General features: G+C 40.8%; 1 protein-coding gene across 1 annotated transcript in view; it reads right to left on the bottom strand.

The window, feature by feature from the left end:
* TMEM237 (transmembrane protein 237) overlaps nucleotides 1-18,425 on the bottom strand; it is a 29,700-nt gene extending 11,275 nt beyond the window's left edge. Inside the window, exons 1-9 of the mRNA XM_050969632.1 lie at nucleotides 18,396-18,425; nucleotides 14,462-14,493; nucleotides 13,088-13,098; nucleotides 11,970-12,026; nucleotides 10,331-10,444; nucleotides 9,113-9,233; nucleotides 7,823-7,983; nucleotides 2,710-2,833; nucleotides 1,040-1,231 (exon numbers count right to left, since the gene is read on the bottom strand). Coding sequence (XP_050825589.1) covers nucleotides 1,040-1,231; nucleotides 2,710-2,833; nucleotides 7,823-7,983; nucleotides 9,113-9,233; nucleotides 10,331-10,444; nucleotides 11,970-12,026; nucleotides 13,088-13,098; nucleotides 14,462-14,493; nucleotides 18,396-18,425 — 842 coding nt within the window. The remainder of the gene's footprint in view (nucleotides 1-1,039; nucleotides 1,232-2,709; nucleotides 2,834-7,822; nucleotides 7,984-9,112; nucleotides 9,234-10,330; nucleotides 10,445-11,969; nucleotides 12,027-13,087; nucleotides 13,099-14,461; nucleotides 14,494-18,395) is intronic.
* Nucleotides 18,426-19,601: the final 1,176 nt, after the last annotated feature.

Below are 19,601 nucleotides of genomic sequence, written 5' to 3'. Positions count from 1 at the left end.
TGAGGTACACAACCAGTGGCCAAACTCTCACTCAACATCTCTTCCAGAACAGGGGCAGTCAGATCCCACCACATGGCAGTTGCTTTGGACACCTGTAGCCTCAGGGGCTTAACGGAGGGAATCTGCAGGAACCAAATCAACTCCTGACAGAGGTTGCAGCTTCTTGAAGCCATTCAGGTCACAGGGGCAGAGACTGGCCTCTTAGAGCTAGGATCCAATGCCTGAGGGCGTCCAAAGGTTCTAGCCTTGAGAGCTTCCTTTAGAAAGAGAAGCTCTTGCAAGTCTCCCTATCTTTACAGTCTCTAGGAATAAAGGTTTGGCAAATCAAACACTCTAAGAGACAGTCCTTCTCCCAGGCACTTAAGGCACTGCACGTGGTCATTGGATAGTGGGAAGACAGCCATGCAGGAAGTGCAATTCTTGAGTCCTGGCTTCCTGTTTCTTCATTTCCTTCATAACCCAGAATCAGGAAAAACACAACCTCTACATAATTAGCTAATACTAACTATTCCTAAGAAACAAGAAGAGACTGGAGTAGTTCACATCTGACCAGGCATATGGTTGGAAGCAACTGAGGTGGTGAAGATGTTCCTCTCCTATATAGCCTTGGCCTCAGAACACCAGTGACCCTGACAGGAGAGGTAGGAGGCACAAAAGCGCTCTAGCTTACACAGCAAGAGGAAGGATCTACCGCAAAGTACCACAAGTGGGAGCATACGGATCCACTCAGTGAAGAAAGGCTCATTTAACACAGTACATGAGGACAGTACATAACTGTCTCCTTTGGTACTTTACCATTCTGTTATTTTTGCAAAATGTATGTATATGCACCCACTACATTCCCTTAATGTAAAAATAAATGACATATACATAGGAGGATAAATCTTCTTTTGTCAAGGTAGAGCAAGGTAGAAACTATCTATAGTACATTCTATCACAGGTGAGAAAAGTGCCACAGAAAGAAATTTTATGACTAGATGACTTTAGAATGGGATGTATGGCATACAAATTATGTAAGTTATACAAATTAACATTTTACCTGTCAAAGGCTGAAACTGTGCTGATAGCCAACAACAAGTAAAGGAAACTCTGGGCAGGATATGCTAAGGCCTTGTACTGCTCTAGCAGGTTTGAGAGAGTGGATAGCTGGTTTCCTGCTAGAATGTATATTACAATAATGTTCCACACAGCATAGCCAGCAAGGAAGCCATGAGTAAAGAGTCCAATCACCCTAAATGGATAAGAGATTGTTAGAGTTTTTGTAAATAGCTGTAATCTCAGCAAAAGTTCATGGTCCAGACTGTCGTAGAAGCTAAAGATCCATTCCATCTCTGCCAGGACAGGAGGATTGTTCCTTACATATTATTTTCTAGCAATTTGTCCAGTCTAGTTTAAAAAATCTCAAGCAATAGGGCTTCCACCTCTTCCCTTGAGAGACCGATTCACAGCCTAAGAGACCTTACTACGGAAATTTTTCCTGATGTTCAGCCTTTTCTCTATCCCATTACTCCTATAGTTATAGGAGTTAAGTTCCTTTGCAATGCTCTAAATAATTCCTCTCCAAACTTGATGTTCATACTCTTCAAATATAGAGGCTATGTGCACTCCTCCCTGCCGTAGCCCCCCAATTCCATTTTAGTAGTATTTTATCTAAACTATACGTATCTTTTTTTCCCCCCGATAAGTCAGTCCCTCCAGCCCAATGATCATTTTTGCTGCTTTTCTCTGAACTCCTTTCTAACATATTGCCCAGAGGTGAACACAACGTTCACACAGTACAAATACACCAGAGTCAGATAGAGAAGAACTATTCTTTTCCTGCTTCATATCATAATGTCTCTGCACAGCCAAAAATCACACTGGCTTTTTTGCTACTATATCACATTGCAAACTCGTGCCTAATTAGATTTAAATTTTGCTCCTAACTCTTTTTCAGCATTACTAATTTCCAAGTTTTTCTCTCATGAGCTACGTATTTTTCAAATATTTTCTTCCCAGATGCATTACAGTAGTTATGTATATCTCATTTTTAATCTCTTTCCTCTGTAAGTCCCTTTGTATTACTTCTGTCCTCACTAACATTTGCAACTCTTTCCACTTTGGTTTCATCTGTGAATTTCAAAGAGTTTATTACTTCTTCAAGATCATTGCTGACAATGTTAAATAAGACTGGACCTAACACAATCACTAATCACCTCATACTAGCTCATTATACTCCTGTTTCTCATTACATTTCCCTTAGGGTGTTACCACCTCTTTTCAGGCTAGTCAATTTGCCTTTTTTCTACAAATAGTACACTAAAAGCAGCTTCTGCATTTCATTCAAACTAAAAATCTGTTATTTTCTAAAATTATACAGGATACATTTATGGTCTCTCCTTCAGTTTAAATTCTGGCTGCTGTACTGTAATTCCCCGCACTCCCCACCCCTCAAAAGCAGGCACTCTCAGTCAAAACAAAACAAACTATAATATAATTTGCTAGAGTGCTGAGACGCTTCAGGCCCAGTCCATCAACAGAAGAGCTTGCAGTTATTCAGTTCTGCACTCATCCATTGTTTGTTAAGTGTGTTCAAAGAGACTAAAACAGACATTGACAAGGCAGACAGAAGATGTTCATTTCAAAAGCATTCCCTAGCCAGAGAGGAAAAGAAATGGATTTCACACGAAAGTCCCTTTTCTTTCATCAAAATATTGACCTATCAGATACCTGAAACCACGGTGCACCGAAAGTGCCACATCCCTGGTGGTCCATAAAGCCTTTACATCCATAAATACATCAATGTTTTCTGTGGTTTTAACCAGTTCTGTGCGGTCAGCTGCCTGGAAACGCCCTGAAAAGAAAAATAACTCTACTCAATCATGGAGATTATTACTACTTCCTATTATTTCTATTGCAGTAATACTTTGCCCCTTGTCTATACTAGAAAGTTTTACTGACATTCTGCTACCAACATAGCTATTTCAATAGAATGCATTTACATGAGTGCCAGTGCAGTGTGTCCTAAGGATCAAGCTGAATCAGCAAAGGACATGCTGCACGGTAAGCAGGCATCCCAGTGTCTCTCGTATCCCCATCAGACACACTATCAATCAGGAAACGTTTGCATTATATTGCGGGATATCACCACTCCTCTCTGGGAACTGTGGGAGTCTGAGATCAAACCCATAATCCACTCTTTCACGCTGTTTTTAAATCCCTCATTTCTTGCATCCAAAAACATAGATGCTACACAGACCAAAGAATCTCTCTTGTCTCTTTTAAGGGCAAGGCAAGTGATTCTTCTATATTTGTGGAATCTTGGTAACTCATGTAAAGTAGATACTGAGGAGTGGATGATACACACAGTGAATGAAAGCAACCAGCTGCTGCAGATATTTATTGACTAGCTGCACACAGGGGAGCAGTGGATCTTGGCACCAAGTGGTGGAACCAGACTGTGATGCAAACCTGGGATGACCTATAGAACTTTTGGATACAGAAGGTCACATTCCTGGAGCTGTGTTCTGAGCTCACCTCAGTCCTGTAGCACAGACACTCCAAAATGAGAGCTGCTTTAATAGCAGAGAAACAGATAGCAATCCCTTTCTGGAAGCTTGCAATCCTGGATTGTTATCAGTTCAGGGTTGGAAAATCGACAGTGGGGATGGTCATCATCCCGGTATGCAAAGCCATTAAGCATGTGCAGCTGCACAGGATTGTGACTCTGAGCAATGTGTAGGAAATAATAGATGGATTCTTCCTTAAATGTGGTGGGGTGATAAATGGAACACATATCCTGATTCTGTCCCCTGTTCCTACCTTACAGCTGAGTACGTAAACAGTGACGATCCCCAAGACGTCCTGGCAGAGTACCAGGGTGAGAGAAATGTTTCTCACAAAGAAGTGTCCAGAACTACTCACTTGTTATAGGGGAGCAGAAAACTAAAGATAAATGGTCTTCTCTGCAAGGGGCAGAAGGCCCCTGGGACTCCTGGAGAGCAAGTGAACCTCTCCATATCAAAACCCTCCTTCCCCTCCCAAAGCTACCCACACACTGTTTTTAATCTCTTTCCTGAACTGGATGCAAGTAATGAGATTTGGAGTTGAAATCCTGCATTCAATCAGTTTACAATGGATTTTCTGCAAAATCACATACAGTAGTATGAATGCTCACTTACTGGGTTGTGTGTAGCTTACAGTCAGTGCAAGTATGTTTTCTGTTTGTAACGTATTGAATTGTACTTGGTTATTGTCAAGCATTGCCAGCGAAAGTACTGGCAAAAGTATATATTTGGAAATGGTCTGGGCTAATTTATCCGGATTCTCTGTTTGTATTACTTACTAGTGCCAGTTCACACCCTGGAAATAAACTGGCTGTTTTAAAACAGAATTCCTTTGTTCCCTGCCCATGTACAGTCGGCTGCCAATTTCAGGGGGGAAGAAAATGGTGACCTCCCCTCCCCAGTGGGCCCTGGAGAAAGTAAAAAAATGCCATGCATTAACAGTTACAGTAAATTACACCTACACAAGTCCCTGCCCCCTTCCTCAGTGATTAATTCTCTCTTCAGCTGGGTCTCAAAGGAGGTCCTGATGTCAGACTTGCATCATTCACATCCCCCTCCTCAGCAAGCTCCTCCTTGGTCTGCAGTTCCAGGGTGCCCTGCTCTAGAACTTGCAAAGTTCCCTCTGTCACTGGTGGGTTGCTCGTGGATACTCTACATGGTGGTGAGCTCCACACAGGGTGGATAAATATCAATGATTTTTTTTTAATTAAAAAAAATTGCATTTTTTAAATTTAAATCAGATTTTTTGATAAAATGCTTTTTGAGGAAAAATCCTATCTAAAGATAGTTTGAATTAAGATCTCTTTGAACTATAATGTATCTCATCATGGAATAAGGATTATAAATTCTAATTCTATAGTATGAGACAAAACATTCATGTAATGTTTAAGAAAAATTTTGTGAATGAGTTCCAATAGTTCATGAATTAAGGACTGAATTTTATGGGGTTCCAGGGGCTTCTGTATAGATTATTTAGATTAATCTTTCTATCTACCCAATGCTTAGTCTAGAAGGTACCATCAGAGATGCTTAGTTTTGCAATTCTCAAACTGTGGATTTGTGTTGCCACAGAACAGCAAGATACCATGCTTGTTAAGAGTAAAAATGTTTTAAAATAAATAAGTAATATATAGAGGCAAGAAATAACAGACCTCACCCCTACTGTCCCTCTGCAAATCTGTGTAGCCAGAGTCAATCCCTTACCTCTCTCTAAAAGTGCAAAGCTTCATAAAGTTCAATTAATATAAGACTGTTGGGGGCGGAATAGATCTGGACAAGGAGAAGTCTGGAGATAAATGTGAGAAGGGAGGGACAAGCAGTAGAAACAAAAGTGAAACTGTTTGAGCAGCATACTCTGGTCTTGAAGTCTTTCCGAGTGTAGCCTTCATTGATTTGAGATCTACGATACCATTCTCTCACTAAAAGGGAAAACCTATAATGGCAACAGGCCGTAAGAGAGACCCAGTTTGGGAATAAGAGCCATTCAAGAAATATATGTTTGCTGATGATGTTTTAAAGAAAGTCACACCAGTGAACTGGTGGAAGTCACTTAAGCACTTGGATTCAGAGACTGTTGAAGTGATAATCTCACTTTTAACAGCAGGAGCTTCTACTGCCAGTATAGAAAGAATATTTTCTTCCTTTGGACTAACTCATTCCAAACTGAGAAATCGTTTGGGACCTGAAAAAGCAGGAAAGCTTGTTCTTCTTTTCCAGATTATGAACAAACAGGAAAACGAAGGTGAAGATGACTGAGTTAGCTGCAGAAGCCAATACTTAAAGTTTCTCATGTTGACCTGGCTGACATAATCGATTTAATTTTAGTTTTTAAAAAAAACATATTTCATTTAACTAAAATAGTTAAAACAATTTTAACAAAAACAACCTGATTTTAAAAAAATTGAATGTTTAACTAAATTCAAAAATTCGTATGCTTGTTTCGTTAAAATATTATGTGTTTGCTGTTGAAGAAAAAATCCAGAATACATAATATTGTTGTTTTAGTTAAATAAAACAATTTAAATGTCTGTCTGGTAATGTTCTCCTCCTAATATATCATAGCGAGAAAATCTTCCAAATATTAATGATGAACCCGTTCAACTGGAGATGCATATTTATGAAGCCATTGGGAGGTGAACTGTTTCAGTTACCTTTGGTAAATGAAATAACCAAACAATCATTCATTTTCTGATACAGCTGTCGAACTAATCTGAAAAGTTTTCAAAACAAACCACTTTAAAAATGGATAGTGTAGGTTTCATTTTTAGAAGGTGTACATCTATCTCTGAGTTGTGAAGAATATGTATTAAGGTTGTAACAACCAACAAGAATACACTTTTATGTAGAAATCCACGACGAAATCGAGTCTTTCTGACTAGTGACTTAAATCAAATCTACCCTGGCTCCACATATTAGCGGCATCTCTTAGGGGAAGTGCCAGACTTTTCGTTGCCTTCCTTTTAATTCTGTAAGCTTACTGCAGCTCCTTCCCCTTCGCCTGGCATAGGCCCTCATCCGTGCTGTGTCCCCCTGTTTCTGCAGCTCCTTTGCAATATCAGAATATACAATTCTTGATTCCTGTGGGAATCCACAGCTGTGCCTGTACAACTCCATCTGCTTCACAGACTGAGGAAATCCAGAACCTTTTTCCTGGAACAGGTAGCAGCACAAGGTTTAGCTGGAATCATGCTTGTACAAGAGTGCTTGAGGAGGTGGCAGGGCAGTTAAACAGGTATTTCCAAAACATGCTGGGAAATTTAAATGGGAGGCAGGCTTCCAGTCACTGCGAGCCCTGTGTAGCAGAATTCAAAAATTTGACCAGAGGGATCACTGCTGCTGGGACAGCTCCGTTGTGGATTTGTTGCTGGAGGGCTGCATTTGCTGATACAGGTATTTCTGTCTCCTCACAGGCAATTTGATCGCACAACTATACCGATAGAGGTGTTATGTCACCTGGTGAACTCATTTAATTTTGTCAGCAAAAGTTCAGGGCTATGTTGGCTGGACTCAGTTTTTAGTGTGGATGCATGCAGAGCTGTGCCGAATAAAGTTTTGCCAGTAAAACCTTCTAGTGCAGACCAGACTTTAGAAATCTCAATCAGGATGAGGGCCTTGTTATGCTGGGTGCTGCACAGGGAGGAAGCATTTAAAACATTTTTGCCCTTACATTCCATAATCCTTACCAAGACCCCTCAAAACACACTGGGTTTGAAGAATAGCTTCACACCAACTATAGTTTTCACTTAAAAGAAAAACGCTTTAGCATCCCATTTTGTCTCCCATAAAACCTCTTTCATCCCTCTTCCTTTGTATTCAAAAGGTATATAAACATACAGGCCTTCCTATAGTATGTTTTCCCTACAATTTCTCACCAGGATAGCAACACTGAAAATACTAGCTAGATAAAGCTCTGTCATCTTGACTTGCTCTAAGCAGGGTCAGATAACTCCATGATTAAAAAACTAGTGCTTGTAGGACTTGTGTCAAGATGAGTGCAATAGTAATTCTTGCTTTCCATTAATTTAACTTCAGGGAGCATGACATTTTCAGAAAGAATGCTCTACTTCAGAGTACACAATGATATATTTTAAGTCAAATTACACATATGCAGAAATTTCATAACTTTAAAAATATACATAAGGCCACATGCTTAGATGGTTTTAATGTAACTATTTCTGCAAAAAAACACATCTGGACAACTTCTCTTTTTTAACAGGACAGCATTAACTTTTTCATTATTAAAATATCTGAAGTTAGAAGAATGAGAAATTACTTACGATTTTTTTCAACAAACACTTTGCTCACAGGCTGGCTAGCACCAGCGGGAGCAGCAAATACAGGTTGCTGATCTGGACTTTTTGTTTGTTCATCTTCAATAATGTCCTCTTCCTCCACTCCCAATTCATTGGAACACTGCATTTCTGCTGGCCGAGTCTTCCTATCATCACAGGATATGTGGAGAGAAAAAGAACAATGTCTAAAGCTTTAAAGACTAATGCTCTAATACTGTAAACACTTAAGTACATGCCTAATTTTACTGGTATGAATAGTATGAAATACTCATGTATATAAAGTTTCTTCTGCATGCAACTGCTTGTAGGATTAGGACCTACAATAATTCTTTACGGAAGCATAAAATCACCATCACCAAGCAAACCCCCAATAACTACTTTAATATTTTACTTTTGTTTTGTGACAAACCACTCAGGTGGGAAAAGAAAGACATGAAAAGATTACTGTAACAGAAAGAATGCAGAAGAAATACGTTAAAGAAAAGAGATAAAGAAATTGAAATACTTAGGCAGAAAGAGAAGCAAAAGTGTTGTAAACGAGCAACATTCAGAAGCTGAAGGAAAGTGGAGACAAAATAAAGAGCAAAAGTAATGTTCTAACAAAGTTAAGAAATAAGAGTGAAAGTTAAAGAAAAGCAGAAATCAGATAATTAGGTTATAGCTACGCTACAGACTCCTACCAGCACAGCTATGTCAGTCAAGGGTGTGAAGAGGTATGATCTCTGACTGCCATAGTTGTGCTAGCTGAAGTCCCTAGCCACACTTTTACTGGTATACCTTGTTTTATTTGTGGGAGGTTGTTTCACGATACCAGTACAAAGCAGAGTTTTGCCAGTATTGCTGAATCCACACTAGGATCACTTTTGCCAGCGTAGTGGTGGTATTCCTATACCGTTAAAGCACTCTAGTATAGATATGGCCTATGTTACATATTCTGATTTATTTTTTAATTTATGTGATTTAAGTATTGTATTTATACTATCATGTTCAAATTGTAATGTAGATTTGAAGAAAGATTAAATTAATAAATTGCCAAAATTTACCTCAATATTTCTTAATACTAAACTCTTAGCATTCACTGTGACCATGGATTAAAAAAAAACAAAGTTAATCCCTGACCCTGCAAAGATTTACACACACGCTTATCTTTGCACACTGAGTAGGTCCAGAGACGTCAAGCCTTTGCAGGATCAGGGCCTTAAATACTAACATATATTAATATATCATCATAGGTATTCTTCAAGAAGAATTATAAGGCACCTTAGAAGCGCTCACTTTGTTTTTTTTCGATGTTTACGAATCACTGTTTCTTCAGAGGGCTGGGGATCCATGCCGTTTTCAGTTTGAAAAAAGGATGTGTTGCGCACATTCTGCTGGATGAAAGAGGTCTCAGATTCTGAAGATTTAAAACAAACCACAAAAATAATCTAATCTGCAAAATAGTACAGATTAGGAAATTTATGCACTGAGACAGCTGTATAACTATAATGCAATCATTGTGAACAAAAAGCACCATGTTCTGAGTTTCAGTTAATATAAAATGTTAACACAGGATCATCTATAATTCTCCACTTCCAAAATTTGATGTTTCCATTAATCTTGTGACAATTTTTAACCTATTTCTCTTTTAATATACTTTTAACAATTTAGGAATTGTGATTGTGTGCTGCAGTACCGTGCCAGTACACTAAAGTGTTACATGTTTTCAAAGTAACATTTCCAAGTGCTTCAAAGGCAGCTTTCACAGCAAGGACTGGTGTGCTGTTTGTCTCATTAAAAATATTAAATCTGGGATCAGCATTGGAAAGCAATTCTCTATTTTTCACTCTAAGAAATAATCAAAGCTCTTATATTATTTTTTTATGATCACATAAAATCAGCCCACCATTGGTCTTGAAATCTTTTAGCAGCTGCTGACACCTCAGTGTGTTTGCTTTTGGACTGAAAATAGCTACTTGAATAATACAATATCCTAAAAAATATTACAAGATTTCTCTAATTTATTCCATTGTTAAAAATCAGCCAATATTCACAAAAACTAGCAGTAATGAAACACTGGAATATTAAATATTCCAAAATATAAGTTTCTACTAGAACACTGATTTGGCCCCAATTCATATTATATATGCATATATTTTATGGCTTAGATTACAAAACTAGCAGCACTAATAAAATATGGCTCATCTTTAACAAGATAAACAGGTATAGAAGATACTACATAGGTGCATGACGGCAGAGTTATCACTCCAGTAGAAACCTGAACATCTAGAATTGCATGACGCTTGAGTGTTGGATTTCTCAACCTAAATGCTTCATTGATATGATTTTTCACTGACTTCAAGGATTTACACCAGAGATGACTTTGGCCTGTCATCAATGCAGATGGACTTATTCTAATAGTTTAAGAAACAGAAACTTAAGAAGTGGGCTAGCAAGACCTTATGCTGCCAAGGCTAATTCCATCTTCCATCCTTTCTGTCACTCTTCACATACCAGGAGGCATTCTCTTCTTCTTGCGTTTCCTCTGAGGTGGAGCATCCTGAACCTCAGGAGTTAGAGGCTCGCTACTCTCAGATGGCCGACGGACAGCTGCGTGAACAATACCCTCTGAAAAGCAGAAGAAAAGAAAGATAACTGAGTTCAATGGTAGCATCAGCCTTCCTGGGAAGGTAACCGAGGCATATCTGCACTTTGTATTTCTTTCTCTGTTTAGCTACTTGGTGGAATTCATGTGGAACACACTTTGTGAACAATCCATCTCCTCTGTGAGATGTTAAAGAATACCTGACAATAATTAAATCTATTACAGAAACAGGCATAGTAGTATTTACTTGGATTTGTGTTGAGTCCATTCAGAATTTAGAGCACTTAATAAAATGATCAATTTGAAAAGCATCTCATGGCTGTGGATGACTGTCTATTCTCAAGGACCCAAGCAACTGAGGTAACCAGAAAGAGAAAAAATAGCAAGAAAATAATTCAAGCAATTTTTAAATGCTGTATCAGCACCTGCTGCTTTATTAGTAACCAGAATGGAGGGGGAAAAGCCCAATGACTTTAGTATTCAGACTATAATTCTAACTAATATTGCTTCAGAATAAAAAAATCATAATGTATAAAAAAAGTGACAGACATGGCAATCTCCTACAATATCTTTAGGAGATCTTATTGAATTACATTTAAATAGCTTTGGAGTCCATTGTATTATAAATGCAAGTTAATGTATTATTGTGGATTGTATGTAATTTATCCAGGGGAGAGACATGGACAATGCAAACCCTGGGAAACATTAGGCGCTTCAAAGGACTATCTTCAACAATGTAACAGAAAAGAAGAAACCTTCAGGACCAAAACAGTTAAGTGGGGTTTTTTTAGGAAACATATGGGGGAAGGGGAATGTAAATCCCCACATCAGGACCTAACCTTTTGAAGCTACGCCCTGAGAGAACCACTAGCTCACTGATTACCTATTCATGGTTTCTGAAGATCAAAGACTCAGGCTATATAAAGGAAAGGCTAACTGGTGCATGGGGTGCTTGTTCTGAGGGAACAGCTGTTAAGAACTTGTAACTACAGGAAAAAAAAACATGGTGGGATTTGAAGAACTGATCATGTCCCAGAGCCCTTGCTGGAGTTTGGGGTGATCTCTGATAAGTTTATTAGCATGCATGTAAGTTCTTTTATTGTTTTTAATACATTTTCTCTGTAATGCTTTCACTATAAGAATATATGTACTTGCTTATATGTTTATAGCCTCTGAGGAGAAAGCAAAGCAGGCCTGCTAAGGCAACCTTATTTGCTGGGGAATTTGTAGCATAGGGAGAGAACTTTGCAGCCCAGAAAAACCCCAGTCAGAGGAAGAGAGACACAGGTCTCAGCCCAAAAGAGGTGATGTCTGGGGACTCAGAACCCTAAAAGTGGATGCCCTTGCTGGACCATGATGGGGAAATACAAGTGCAATTGCTTTGAACTGTGACAATAACCAATGAAGATGAATGAGCCAGAAATACTAAAAGTTGCCCTGTTAGGAATGGTAGGTATGAATCCAAGGATGCATTTGTCAGGAGATCAGCTACAGAACAGAGTTCCTCCAGCATTCCAAGTATATCTTTCACTCCTGGCAGCTTCTTACCCAATGCATTTTTTCCTTTGGGTTTCTTTCTTTTTGGACGACTAAGCGGAATTTCATCTGTAGGATGTAAAATAAAGGAACTAGTTACACACTATGGAGGAATCCATCCTCTCTTTCTAACAACTCTACCTCAACCCAGAAAGGGGAATCCCTTTGTAAGTGAAGAAGATTGGAGTTTCCTAACCCCCTTTTTACACAAGCCATGACAACCCTCATCAGCAGAGGAAAGAGAAGGAAGAGTACAGCAAGGAGTGGGGAAGTAATAGAAAATAAAAAACCTTGCAAACTGCAACATACACGTCTACCCCGCTATAATGCGGTCGCGGGGAGCCAAAAATCCCTACCGCGTTATAGCTGAAACCCCATTATATCGAGGAAGGGGCGGCAGGGCTCTGGGCCGTGATTTAAAGAGCTCCGGGCTCCGGCCACTGCGGGGAGCCTGGGCCCTTTAAATCGCCACCAAGCCTCGCTGCTGCAGCCCCGGGGTAGTGGCGGCAGGGCTCCAGCGGGATTTAAAGGGTCCGAGGCTCCCTGTCGTGGCCGGAGCCCCAGACCCTTTAAAGCGCCACCAGAGCCCCGCCACTACCGCGCTATATGCGAACCCGTGTTACATCGGGTCACGTTATAGCAGGGTATAGGTGTATGTTAAAAGAACCACACAGGGTGGGCTTTAAAAAAAAAAGGAAATAATAATAATAATGTGCCATAGAAAAAACTTCTCATGTAGAGCATAGTGTCCAATTCTGGTCACTTCACCTCAAGACAGATATAGCAGAGAATGAAAAAGTCCAGAGAAGGGCAACCATGAGATAGGGCCTGCACAACAAGTGACGTTAAAGACTTTCTTCTCTTTTCTAAGCTAAATAACTCTCCTCTGAAAATAAGGCCCCTTTAAAGTGTCTCAAATTGACCACCCAAAAGCACAAAGCACTTTCTAAAATCTTGACCCATGTACACATTAAGCACTAAATAAATAAATTATAATAGTTAGCAATCTGCTTTTAAGCAAAACATTAAAGTGCAGGCACTAAACTTCAAAAATAGGATCAACTGAAGTCAACAGGAACTGTTAAACAGAAGTATATCCATGCACAGCACTTAATACTGAACGAACTCACCTTGGCTTCCACTTCAGATTCAAGATTTTGCCATTTAAGTTAAATAAAAAAAAGGTCAGAAAGGAATATAAAAAGAACAAGAATGTTAGTTTTGAATCAGTTATGACGCAGAACTGTGTTCGAGCTCACAAGGCAATTGGTTTATGGGGTCTCAGAACTTACACATAAAAGCCATCCACCTCCCCTGAACCCTATTTCTTTTTACAAACATTTGAATATGACAAGGTTGAGGCTGCTCAGCAATAGACAAAACAATAGTCTGTTTGCTTCTTGTGACTATGTACAGTTTCTTGATTTGTTAGCTGTTCATGAGATTAAAACTTTCATTTTACCTCTAATTGGAACCTCTCTTACTATCTGACACAAACTAATGGGAGAAGTTATAAGACATTGAAGCAAGCAGCTAACAAAAAATATTCAGACTCTTCAATGGTATTTATGAGCTACTATGTACATATGTCTTAAGGCACTGAAGAGGATTTTCGACTTAACACACCATAACAGCTGCCTTTCCTATCATCAAAATCTATCTTGGCTCATGGATCATTGAACCCTAAGAACCATAACCTCTCCATCTTTTGCATCAATATGGTATACATAGATTTTATTATTTACATCACACTCAAAAGTATGGTAGGCACCAGACTCAGACTCACAGGCTGATTTTAAAAAGTCTCTACCCCAAAGTGCTTGTAATTTAAAATATAGATGAGAGACAACATTCAACAGCAATAAACAATGAGGCAAGGGCCAGGAAAAGAGAACAAGGGGTTGAAAATAAAAAAGTTACTGAGACTGAAGTAGTTTTTAAAATCTTTGATGCATTTTTCCCCCTCCAAATGACAGAAGCAATGAGATATTATGAATTAAACTGTTTATCAATCTATTTACAACATTAAAATTCTTTAGTACTATATGATCGGAAAACAAACATTCGATACCCCAAGACCTCTGGAATGTCAAAGGAGGAAGTTACACATACCCAAATACATTTTTAAGGTATTTTTTAAAAATTAGTAAAAAAAAACCCAAAAAACTAAGTTGTTTGCTGCTAGGCTAAAACTTACATAAAAATGTTAGTCTACTGCAAATGTTTGTGGTGAAATACAAACTAAAATAAAGCTAGGTTTATAACGAAATTGCTGACACAGCCTTAACCTTAGCTTCACAACTGCAAGTTTAATTTTATTTTAAACTTCATTTAGCACAGAACTGAAAGCATATTTGTCACTTTAAGACACTTAGCAAAATCTCACTGAAGTCAGTGAGAATCCTATGACATTTTTGTTGAGCTAATTTTTCTTAATTTCACAACTTGCAAGTACATCCCAGTGCACAAAAATTAACATATTTCACATAATCAACTCATCTTACCTTGGAACTGGGGGAAGGGCACGGGGTGGGCACTGAAATAAAAAAATCTTCCATCAGTACGTTATGAAACCATCTCCCTTCTAAGCCCTTGCTAAGCCATTTCAGAGAAACCAACTAATTCCAAGCATGAGCGATGCATCCAACAAACATTAAGTCTTCTGAAAGGCGATTCTGAACATCACATACATAAGCAAATATACACAATTGCATTGACATCCTTGGATGGAAGTTGCTATGTAGAAATGTAAAGTGGTATCTAATACACATTTGATGTCAATGCCTAAATTCAGATATGTGCTGTATTTTAGAGAGATACTACAGACCAGGGGTTCTCAAACTGGGGACCCCTCAAGGGGGCACAAGGTTATTACATGGAGGGTCCCGAGCTGTCAGCCTCCATCTCAAACCCCGCTTTGCCTCCAGGATTTATAATGGTGTTAAATATATTATAAAGTGGTTTTAATTTATAAGGTGGGTCATACTCAGAGGCTTGCTATGTGAAAGGGGTCACAAGTACAAAAGTTTGAGAACCACTGCTATAGACACCTCAGAGGCATATGTAGCTGTTCTCTTTAAATATTTTTACTTCTCTTATAATAAACTACACAAACAGGAAAGTTAATTCATCACTCCAGTCAGCTACTGAAAATACTTACAAAAACACTGCCAAAAATTAGGCATTTAATATCAACATATCTGCAGATTATAGTATGAAAAGTTGCAGGTACTTTACTAGTGAAATTATAAATTTAGAGATAGAACAGTCTAACATGATAAAATGAGCAATAAAACACAACTTTTTCAAATTATTTTGACCATAAAGTCAAAACAAAATTAAAACTACAAAATAATAAAACCTCTTGTTAACAGACTAGCTGTAGCATAGCTCACACACCTGATGCATTTTTCTCACCTAGAAAAAATGAGGCAGCTTAGATTCAGATTTTGTATTAAATAAGTGAACTGGACAAAGGAAAAAATCTCCATGCTCCAAAGACTTTATTTCGATTAAAAAATACACAGACAATGTAATTAAAGGCTCCCTAGAACTGAACTCACCACTTGTTTCTTCCCCATACCATTCAAAGTCAGTCCTTCAGAGAGACACTGATCAGCTTCCTAAACCTGACAGTGTAGACTCTGACCTCAGCTAAATCTGCACTAAAAATAAACTTCTGATAGACAGGATTAGCTGGACATGAACCTTGCTGTCCCTGATATCACTCTTATTTAAGTCTATGGGAGTTTTGCCATCAACTTTCCAAATGGAACAGCAGTAGGTCTTAGTGATGCTTACAATTAGAAATCCAAGATCCCAAGACCCTTTACTTACAAGAGTAATCCTTACCCATGCTAGTTTAATTGAAGCAAGTGGGACGTCTTGTGCAAGTGATGGTTTGCAGGATTGGCCTCAAATCTCTGTCCTGAGTTTTGGCCATGTGGGCATGCAGAGACTGATAGTAAATATTTTCATGCCGGTGGGGCTGACTCCACCAATCAACATCCACCTAGTTAGCTGCTACTTACCCTTCCCATAAAAGTGTTAACAGAATTCTATACAGGGAGTATGGTAAAAAGTGACAAAATGTTGGTAAAGCGAGGATAAACCCAAATACAGTCCAATTTTTGCTTATTTCTATAGCATCCACTATAAGGTTTCTAGGACACTGGATAACTTTAAAATTAATATCTGGAAATCTTCCAACAACTTTACTATATACAGAATAATTACATAAACAGGTTTTGTTACCTAAATGTGATAGTCATAAAGAGAATTTCTCTGAGATATTCCTCAAAAACAGAACAAAAAATTAAAAACAAAAACAGTTGCTGGCAAAATCTGTTCTATTCAGATTTTATAAAAGATCCAGCACTGTGACATATACAATAGTTTTAACTTCATTTCAGATTTGAAATTACCAGGACCTGAAAAACCTCTTTTCCTAACTCCACAGAACAAGTGTGTTACAGTGAACCTTTGCAGATGAATGTTATAACAAAACTACCACTAAACATATTCTGTTTATAGAGCAGCTTCTATGTCAAAGGATCCCAAAGTGCTCCACAAACTATATATGGGCAGGACTGCTGAAACTCAGTATTTGAGTGTGCAAATACTGTTCCAAAGGAGTGCGGAAAGAACATCGGAACAAGGCTATTCTCTTGCTCCTTCAGAAAAGTATCTTTATTTTCTACGCAGGAATACAGAGCAGACAGGATCTTGGTTTTTAAGATCACATCCAAAAGTGACCCAGGCTAAATTGCACTGAACTGAATTTATTTGCCACAGAAACATAACGGGCTAAGTCAGCACTGTCAGGATTTAAACCAGTGGTTCTGGGGAGCAGGGCCGGCTTTCGGAAGTGTGGGGCCCAATTCGAACAGTTTCGACGGGGCCCCAGCAGGGATGACTAAAAAAAAAACCCAAACCAAAACAACAACAAAAAACACCTGTAGAAAAATAAGTGGGGCTTGTATTCACCGGGCAGTGCTCTGAGTCTTCGGCGGCACTTCGGCGGCGGGTCCTTCACTCGCTCCAGGTCTTTGGCGGCACTGAAGGACTCGCCGCCGAAGACCCAGAGCAAGCGAAGGACCCGCCGCCGAAGTGCCGTTGGAGACCTGAAGCGCCGCCAGGTGAGTAAAAATTAAAAAGGCGCCTCCAGCCAGGGAAGGGATTCTCACTGGGTGCAGGGCCTAATTCGGGGGAATTGGTGGAACTGGCCTAAAGCCGGCCCTGCTGGGGAGTGTAGGTAGTGCAAGTCCTGAGGTTTATTATTTTTATAGCTCTTTACATCTTCAAAACACAGTACACTGATTTCAAAAACCCTATGATACAAGCATATTTATTATAAGGTTAAGGAAACCAAGGCAATAAGAGAGAGACTTGCTCCACCCCACAACAAAACAGGGATCAGAAATTCCTGGCTGTCAGTTGCATGAGACCATGACTATGTTCATGTGCAAGACTTTACTAGTTATTTGATCAATGAAGAGGGTTAATATGTCTCCTTGGAAAAAGTCACTCTTTTTTGTCTACACTGGGAGGGGAAAGGTTGCAAAAAACCAACCACACCAAAACAAAAAACCACAATTGTTAACACCGATGAACTCCAACAGTGACAGCAACAGTGTAAACAATGCTCCCACAAACACTAGCATTCTTAATATAGTGTTATGTAGGTCTGAGTAGGGTTAACAACACTGTTAAAAAAGCTGGTGATCACAGGAACTTGGTCTACAGGAGGGTTTCCCATATTGCTACAACTAGGATGCAATTGTAAAACACATGCTGTCTGTTCAGCTATTCCAGCCAGCTCGGACAGGTGCAGAACTTAAAGCCCTTTCAGTAACTAAAAAAACCACTTTTCAAGATTAGTCTGTATCATGAACAGTTCTTAGACTACAGCTTTTAATCAAGATCTGGGTCCCACTTGCACAAGGCAGAATCCATATTCAACACAGTTACTTAGCACAGCTGAAAATGCAGGTCAGTGGCCTCAGTAAGATCAGCAGGATTAAAAGCCTCCATATCGCCATCTGTGTTACACACTGAACTGGGGCCGAAGGGGGGACCCTGTGAAAGGGAGATATCAAAACCCGGCCTCCAACCTGAGAGGAAGAGGCTATAAAACTCAAAAGTAACTCTGAGTTCCCCCTCCCATCCCGTACACTCCCCCCATGAGGGGGCCCTACCTTCCCACCCTTTCCCCAACCACCCTCTCCCGCCCCACCTCCACACGACCCCCATGAAGGAACCTCTCCCCACCTGCAACCCCCTATGCTCTCTCCCCACCTGCGACCTCCAACACATTCCCCCCATAAGGGACCCCGCCACACACGGACCCCCCCCATCTCCCCTCCTCCCACTGCGGGGACTTGCCCCTCCCGTACCCCTGCCCACAGCCCAGCGAGGGGGCCGGCGCAGGCCCCTCACCTGGCGGGGTCCCTGCGGCGGGGTCTCCATGCCTCGCCCTGCCTGGAGCTCCCGGCCGGCTGCACAGCTCGCGCCGCCCGTCGCCAAGACGCTGGAGAGGCGGGGGAAGGGGAGGGCGCGGCCGGGCAGGGATTTCCGGGCGGCACCAGGGGCTCAGCAAACGGGCTGCGGGCCTGGGGATAACGCGCCCCCGCCTCCGCCTGGGCCCGGGCTGCACAGCGAGGTGGGGCTTGTCCCCGGTGCGTGAGGCGGCTGCGGCCGATTCCCTCTGCCCAGGGCGGGGGGCTGTAGCGTACGTGGGCTCGTGACCCAAGGGAGGTGCGGGGCCTGGCGAGCTCGCGGGCGGCCTGGTGTAGCAGCGGGAGCCCCTCCAGCTCGGGGCCCCGCGGCTAGGCGGGGTTGGTGCGGCAGCCCCAGCTTTCCTTTAAGGCCCCCCCCACCACCACCACGAGAGGAGGCCCCCACCCTTCCTGGTCACGGAGCCATCGCCCCTACCCGGCTCCCCTCTTAGGAACTTGCTTGACTGCAGGGTGTGGGTGTCGAGCAGGCCCTAGAGGGAGATGCAGTGAGGGGCCTCCCCCCGGCTGGGTACCCGCGCAGCACTTGCGCCCCCGGGGCGGCGACCTGCAACCTTTCCCGAAGCACCTGGATCTGGGGGACTATTTCACTCTGAGACGCCTGCTCCTGACAGGTAACCTCAGTTTTAAGTGGAGCTTGAAATGTTCTCTTTAAACTGGACAAACGGGGTGGGGGGAACTTTGCATGGCCCGACTTGCAGCCTTTGCTCTCTTACCAATCGACTTAGCTCATGTTGTTCATGTGGGATGGTTCTGGCCAACTCGAGGTTCCTCTGCAGTCCTGAGGAGGAAGAATGGAAAGGGAAAAAGGGGGCTTTGTGCACTCAGGCTCTTAGAGGGAGGGAATAACAAGTATAGAAATAAATATCACAAAAAATGGAACCAGAAAGAGGAATCCAGACTAAGAAAAACAAAAAATATGGATTTGCCCAATTCTAAGAAAAACCTAAACACAACTCTCACTATCTAAACTAGGCTCTCACTTCAATGACAATCACACATACAAAGGCAAAGTACAGGAGTGACCAGGATGGTATGAAAGAGCTCTGGGTGACTTGTCAAATCCAACAATTAGTTTCCAATTCTACCATTTAATTAAAATATGCTTTTAATACCACCACCTTTAAAT

The sequence above is a fragment of the Gopherus flavomarginatus genome, chromosome 10 (genome assembly GCF_025201925.1).
Source record: "Gopherus flavomarginatus isolate rGopFla2 chromosome 10, rGopFla2.mat.asm, whole genome shotgun sequence".
Classification (NCBI taxonomy): Eukaryota; Metazoa; Chordata; order Testudines; family Testudinidae; genus Gopherus; species Gopherus flavomarginatus.
This window is presented reverse-complemented; position numbering and strand designations above follow the sequence as displayed.